The sequence below is a fragment of the Balaenoptera musculus genome, chromosome 13, assembly GCF_009873245.2.
Source record: "Balaenoptera musculus isolate JJ_BM4_2016_0621 chromosome 13, mBalMus1.pri.v3, whole genome shotgun sequence".
NCBI classification, from domain to species: Eukaryota; Metazoa; Chordata; class Mammalia; order Artiodactyla; family Balaenopteridae; genus Balaenoptera; species Balaenoptera musculus.
Genome location: NC_045797.1, coordinates 421,587 through 428,960, shown reverse-complemented (window position 1 = coordinate 428,960; position 7,374 = coordinate 421,587). Strand labels below are relative to the sequence as shown.

The window sequence follows — 7,374 nt, the reverse complement described above, 5'->3', positions numbered from 1 at the left end:
GATGATTCCTGCCCCTTCACATCCCCTCACGCATCCTAAGATTCCATCATCCCCCCAGGCGGCCACGCTGACACTCATCTTGGCTCATTGTGCTGTGGGCGCCTGAGTTCCCAAGGTCTCCTCATACGAACGGCTGTTAGGCCAGGCTTCTCCATCATGGACGGATACAGCTGGCTGACTGAACACGTGCAAGTTTAACTGAGTGATAGAAACTTGTGCTTGTAATGCTTCCACTATTCAGATCACACCCTTAAGTTCCTTTATGCTGCAGCTCACCTCCTTTGGCTGCTTCAACCAGAAACTGCCAACAGGGGATCTGGGGGCCAATGGGGCCACACTCACTTTGTTTGGCTGATAGGGTGTTTTTCTGAGAACTGAACAGGGTGCCGACCGTCGAACACAGGGAAACCCACCTAAAAAGCAGTCCCCCAACTTCTCTGGAAAAGCAGAAAGATGGGGTGGGGCTGGGCCGCCACATCCGCCTTTGCAAGGCCCAGCACAGTCCCCCAGGCCCAGCACAGCCCCCCAGGCCCTGCACAGCCCCCCAGGCCCTGCCACGCAGCCCTCCTGGCCTCTGGGGCCCCCTGGCCCGCAGCCCGCTTGTGCTACGGGAGTGGGTCAAGGCAGGGGCCCAAGGTGAGAAAGGTGTGATTCGGTGGCCCCGTGTTTGCCCTATGTGGCCCTGGTTGTGTGTAACAAGGGGAGCCGAGCGCAGGGGCAGTTCCCTCTGCCCAGCACGCCACGGGTCCTGGAACCCTTTCCTCTCCTTCTGGGTGACCCCTGAGGTGCCGCCAGGCTTCAGATGATCCCCCCCTGCAGCCAGCACCCATTTGTCCAGAAAGCGACCACCTGGGCCAAGCTGGCTAGCAGGGGTTTAAAACTTCCAGCCCACGACGGTGTCAGATGAGTGTCTTTTGTTAGTGGCTGAAGGCACGAACAAAATGCTTCTGGAGTTTGACCATGTTTCCTGTCATGTGGGTTGGGAGGTAGAGGCAGCTGGTACAAGAGAGGGAAGGAGACCACCCACCCCGGGGCCCATCTGCAGTGACCTGGCCCAGCTCTTAGCCTGGGGTTCTGATTCCCATGATCTCTTTGGTTCCTTTTAAAACCTTGCAAGAGCTGGTTTCTGCTGCTTGAAACCCAAAGCACCCAGGGCACGTCACCCTAGACAGCCCCTGCTCTCTGCTACCTCTCCCAGCTTCCCCGAGTCCTGTGTCCATGCCACCTGCTTTTGGATCAAGCATTCTGGGTCCTTTGTTATTCTGAGTGCGGGTCAAAGGGTGGAAGGAGGGCCATGTGTGGCCCCTCCAGGGAGGCCTGGCCCGAGGTCTGGGTCCCCGGGCAGCACGGGAGAGACGCCTCCATCTCTCACTGGCAGTGCTGATGTGAATAATCGTGCACAATCCACACTAGGAGAACCCGGAAGGCAGGTGGGGCAAGTCTCCTGCGGCCGTCAGAGGTCAGGAGCAAAGTTTCAATGAAATGGCAGCCTCACTTCATGGACCAAGGGTGTGACTCAGTATACCCGGAAAAGAGACGCTAAGATGTGCATTCAAATCACCACTAGGCGAGGATTTGGAGGCTGTTTTTTCATTAGTTCTGCAAATATTTATTGAACACCTACTATGTGCCAGGCATTGCCCTAGGCGCTGGGGATATTACAGTGTAAAAATATGTGGCTTGTAGGGAGCTGGTATCATAGTGGCCTGTGATCTTTTCCACGCATTCGGTTCTGGAGACACAAACATGAACAAAATGCAGCCACAATGATTTCATAACTATAAGCCCCACCTTCCTCACGTGCAAAATGAGGTTAAAATAATTACCCGACAGGGCTGTTTAGAGGATTAAATAAAAAGATGCACGTTCGTGGCATGGAAGCCTCAACAAGTATTACTTTCTCCCTGGAAAGTCAAAAAAGCTACACTTAGCTTCACAAACTGCAAGACAGCCTGACCGACCGGGAATAGGACCCTCGCGCTCTTCTGCTGTAGCCCACGTTCGGAGATGTGCACGGTCCAGCGTCCTGCCCTGGACCAGGCTGCGCCGACCCCGGACTGGGCCCAGAGCGGCCACGAGGGGGCAGCGCTCGGCAGGGAATCTGTGCCACCGGCCGCGGCCCCGCGGCCCCCGGGCCTCCGTGCGCTCTTGCGTCGCTCTGACGCGCCCGAAGGCGGGCGCCGGGAAGGAGACCGCGTCTCCCCTCGCCTGCGCCTCCCGAGAAGGGGGTCGAGCGCGTCCCCAGGGGCGCCCTGCGCGAGGCTGGGGTCCGGCGGGCAGCGGCGCAGTCTTGGACGCGCGTCGCCGGGAGGACCCCGGCGCCCTTCCCTCCGCTTCGCTCGGCGCCCCGCGCCCACCCCGGCTCCGGAGCTGTCACTTCCGCGCGCCGCCGGGTAGGGGACCGGGCCGTCGTCGAGGAGGATGCCCGGGTGTTGGCTGCGTCCCCAAGCTGCTGGCCGGCGCTGCCCAGGGAGGCGGTCCGCATAGCGCCGCCCAAACTTTCCTTCGCGGCGGCGTCAGGCGGAAACATCCCGCTCCGAGGCTCACGGAGAGAGAAGGGAAGCTCGGGCGCCAGAGGGGACAGGCCCGAGCCTGCGCGGGAGAGCGCCCCGGAGTTCCTGGGGGCCCTGGAGGCGCCCTAAGGGCAGGACTGGTGGCTGCGTGCGCCCAGGCGGAGGCAGGTCCAGGGCGCAGCTGCCCCTTCCCCGTGCCCCGCAGTGACCGTGACCTCCGCGCGCTCCCCGCGCACGTGCTCGCGGCCGAGGACAAGGAGGGGTCCCGCCGCGCCAGCTGGGCAGCCACTCGCGGGCAGGCCAAGGGCGCACAGAGGCGGTGCGGGGGAGCGCGCACGCTGCGCCCCCGCCTCCACGGCATCGGACTGGCCGCTGCGAGCGCAGAGCCGCCGGGTGTTGTGCCCGCCCGGCAGCGCCGCTGGACTCCGTGCGGGGCGGACTCGCGGAGGGACAGGTGTAGCCCGTATTCTGGGGCGCCTCGCGCCGAAGAACTGGGTGGGCTCGGCGGCCCGGAGGGGGCTCGCGGGGCTCGGAGCTCCGATCCTTGCCACGCAGGCCGGTTGGCACCACTTGGCGCTGCCAGCCGCAGGGAAGGAAGTCGCGGCGCAGCCCGGTTCCCCAGCGGCTGTTCGGACGCGACCCTGGCGCCCACTGCCCGCGGCGGCCTCCGCAACGGCCCCGGGACCTAGAGGTGCGCGCCGCCGCCGGCGCCGCCCCCATGCTGCTCGGAGCGCCCAGGCTGTGCGCGTCCAGGGCGGCCGCCGCTGCGCAGAGCGAGGGCGACGGCGACAGGCTGGGCGGGGACATGGACGAGTCGTCGCTCCTGGACCTGCTGGAGTGCTCCGTGTGCCTGGAACGCCTGGACACGACGGCCAAGGTGCTGCCCTGCCAGCACACCTTCTGCCGCCGCTGCCTGGAGAGCATCGTGTGCTCGCGCCACGAGCTGCGCTGCCCGGAGTGCCGCATCCTCGTGGGCTGCGGCGTGGACGAGCTGCCCGCCAACATCCTCCTGGTGCGCCTGCTGGACGGCATCCGCCAGCGGCCCCGCGCCGGCGCCAGCCCTGGCAGCAGCCCGCCCGCGCGTCCTGGTCCGGGCCCCGGCCCCGGTTCCGGGGCGGCCTCGGCGCTCGCGGGTGCTGGGGGCAGCGCCCCTGGCTCCCCGGTTCTCCTCCCCGCGGCGACCAGCGCCAACGCCAGCCTGCGCGAGCTGGCAACCAGCAGGAGCGCGCCGCCAGCAAAGGTGGGTATGCGCTTCGCAGAGGTGTGAGTGTGCTGGTGGGGGGAGGGCAGCGAGGAAGGGCAGGGGACCAGAGGTGCTCCGCGATGGCCTTCTTTCTCGACTTGCTGCCCCCCAGGGACTCCGTGAGTGTAACTCTCCAAGTCCCACTTGGCAACTCTTGGACATCACGTGCTCCCCTCCCGCCCCCCTCCCCTTTGAACCTCTCTTTGGCACCTGCCGTCCGCCCATCCTCTCCCCTGGAATCCCTTTCCACCTGCACTTGCTCTGTGGCGGCCTGTGCGTGTGTGGCAGCCCCCGGCCTTCCCTGAGGCGGGCAGGGCTCCATGCCCCCCTGCTCCCCTTCAGTCCCTCGCAGGGCTGGGCCTCTTTCCCCACCTTTTAACTTTGCTGGGCCCTCCATCTCCCCAGACACAGCCTTCTTCTCCTGAACCCCCAGACCAGCCCTCTCCACACCCTCGCCCGCCTGGACTGAAGTTAGCACCTAGTGTTCTCCCAGGTTCTGGCTGCTGGGAAGATGGTGGGCCTCCTGCCTGGTGTCTGGCCAGGGAGGACCTGGCAGAGGCAAGTGAGTGCCTGGGTTGCAAGAATGCAAAGTACAACCTCCTTTTGCAGGAGGGGAGAAGTTAACCTGGAACCCAGGAATGTTTGGCGCAGCCCTTCAGGACTTGGCCTGTCAGGCAGCCCTGGTCCTCCCCTGGGTTCTTAGGCCCATTGTGTTCCCACTGGGTTGCTATTTGAGGGGTTTGTGTGTGTGTGTGTGTGTGTGTGTGTGTGTGTGCAGCTACATTGTACAGCATGGACTGCTTCTGTTTCAAAGACCTTATCTTGAGGGTTCCGGTGATTTGGTTTCAAGAGCTACTTAGCGTGTGTCATTTCACACCCTCGGCCACCTTGGGCACTGTTGCTGGGGGGAGGATGGCCCGTGGGATGCTGGTTTAAGTGAGAAACAAGGAACTACTCTTGTTTTGTATTTTCTTTAAATGTAGAAAAGCTTGAAAAGCTTGTTGATTTATTGCAAATATCATTCATTTTAGAAAGCACAACCGTATCCCTCTACTTTTGACCTTTTAAAGATCTGGTGGTGTATAAACCATTTAACTAATCCTTCCCAAATGTGAAGTGCTGAGGTGAGGGGAAAGTTCTTCATCCGAATTACTCAGCACTGCAGTGTCTCTGAGGTTAGGAACTTAAGCCCTTGAGTGTTAAGCTTTGGAGTTAAAAGTCAGACTTTGCCAAACTGGGCTTTTCCTATAGATCAGGGAAATGGAGAATCAGGGAGAATGCCCATTCTCAAGTCAAGAATAGTCAAGGAATATTTACAAATGGGATCACTGCTGAAGGGGAGTTGATGTTAATTTATTTGGTTTTAATTGTGATTAAATCCAGTTACAAGTGTTCTTATTACAGATTTTCAAACTTTTCTTTCTTGCCTTGCTGTTATTATCTAAAGTATTATAATTAAAGGTCTTTATTTGCAAAATAACCAGGTTACTTCCTCCTGCTCTGAGAACTAAATGATTTTTGGAATGATGCTTCCAGTGGGAACGTTTTGTGAATCGTGTTTGATCAGGAGGGTGCGGGGTAACAACCGGCCTTGAGGCAGCTCCTGGGCTCCGTGGCATTTGTGGCTTTTAAAGACGTTTGTGAAGGGGCTGAACTTACAACTTTTATTCATAACACTTAGTACCAGGGCATTAATTTTTTGTCGCCCAGATTTTGGGATGATTGGTTGACTTTCTCTCTGGACACATACATACAGCTAACAGACTATGTCCAGGGCTGTCTGAGCCTAGCGGACTCTGGAACACGTTTCCTTTTTTTCTTTTTCCTGTGTTATCTCTGTGTGACCCTCGGTCCTTTCTTCCAGGTCCCACTCACCAGGGGGACTAAGCTTGGGTCCTAGGAAGAGTCTGAATTAAATCTGATATTACATTTGATCATTTTCAGAGAAGAAAGAAAAAGTAGTGGCCCTGTGGACTGTAGTATCATCTAGCCTTTAATCTACTGATTTTCGATAGTCACTGGGAGTCTTCTCGGGCAACCAGACGTCCCGCATAGAGGGCTGCACCGTAAGCAGCTCTGTGAGCGTGGCGGGCAAAGCCTTCAGCTGACCATCACTTCCAAATAGGCTCTGGTACTTGACTGTCCACTGGATTAAGTCCTGGGCCCGGGTGTTGCCGCGTGCTGTTTAATAGATGGGCACTCGTTATCAATGGGTACCATATATGCCTTAGTAGTAGGTGACTGTAAATATAATACAGTCCCGTTTCCCAGTGAGATGCTGCTCCAACCTTCCTTTGGGACGTGTGGACGTTTTAGGTGGGTAGATTAGCAGATATCCGCCTAAATGTTTGTTAATTTAGTGACAGGTGGCTGCTGGGAATGTACTCACTCCGTTTGGTTCCTGAAGCACTTTCCACACCATTCACTCACATCTTTCACCAACATTGCCTGGATCCTCCAGCCTGGTGGGCGGAGCTCTGCTTTCACCTGTGCCTCTGAGACGAGGCATCAGGAATCAGTTAGCTGTGCCGCCCTGGAACTTTTACACCGTGTTATGATGCCCAAGGCTAGCAAATGCTTGCCATCCTGTGCTGGCGCTCAGAGCCGCCTTAGCCCTTTGAATGCGCTGCCATCGCAATTGCTGAGTTTCTTGGCCTAATCTGTTTTTTGTTCTGTTTTACAGTTTTGCAAGGTGACCCCTTAAACACCCTAACTACATTGATGGAGGTTTTCAGTGCAACTTGTCTTTCCGAGAGTGTTTTGAGGTTCTCAGTTGAGTAATTCAGAGAGTACTTTTTAATGTGTCTGAATAAGGCTCTAATATATCAGACAGTTCCAATTTTTTGGTGATTATTTTGGTGGGAATCCCTTATATGCCTTATATTTGGCATACAGAGCTTTTGCTACGTACCTGCACTGGGCCAGTCACCATCCTGGGTGAGCCAGGTGGGTGTGTCCCCTGATGGAGCTGGCGTTAGGGGCCGAAGCCGTTGTGCTCTCAGGAGGTTCCTGTGGGCACGGGGCAGGTGTCGGCCAGAGTTCTGTGAAGGTTAAAGGGAGGACGTTATCACAATCAAAGAACTCTAGAAGGCTTGGGTAAGGCTCTTGCTGATGGGAAACCATGTTGGAACCTGATTAGTTTGCCTGCAGGTACTTGGGGATGTTTAAGTTGGAAACCTATGTATCTCTCGGCCAGTGTGACTGGGACCCAGTAATGAGAGAGTGAAATGAATCACACAAATGGTGTCTATTAGATATTTTATCTTATACACACACACATATAATAATTCGCCATTTTTTGGATGCAGGATCTGGACTGTTCTTTGCGTTCCAACCTGTCTTTCAGTCACAACCTATGATTTCCTATTTGTTTCTTTCAAGTGGACTGGGAACTAAGAGACTTTCAAAAAATTCTGAGTGGAGCACCCTCCAGGTTTTAAATAATCCCCCCTCAATGTGTTCTGTTTTTGTTCCTGCTGATGTGGCAGTTTTAAAGCTGTCTCTCTTTGGTGAGTCTTTCCTAAGCAGTCACCTTGGTTTTTCAAGGAGTGACTTCTTGTGCACTTAGATTTCTTTGGTTTGCGTACTATTTAATTAGAGTTTATGTTTATATGTAAG

General features: G+C 56.6%; 1 protein-coding gene across 1 annotated transcript in view; it reads left to right on the top strand.

Moving 5' to 3' along the window:
* The first annotated feature begins 2,980 nt into the window (after positions 1-2,980).
* SH3RF3 (SH3 domain containing ring finger 3) overlaps positions 2,981-7,374 on the top strand; it is a 216,383-nt gene continuing 211,989 nt past the window's right edge. The window contains exon 1 of the mRNA XM_036873870.1: positions 2,981-3,753. Coding sequence (XP_036729765.1) covers positions 3,232-3,753 — 522 coding nt within the window. The 5' untranslated portion in view covers positions 2,981-3,231. The remainder of the gene's footprint in view (positions 3,754-7,374) is intronic.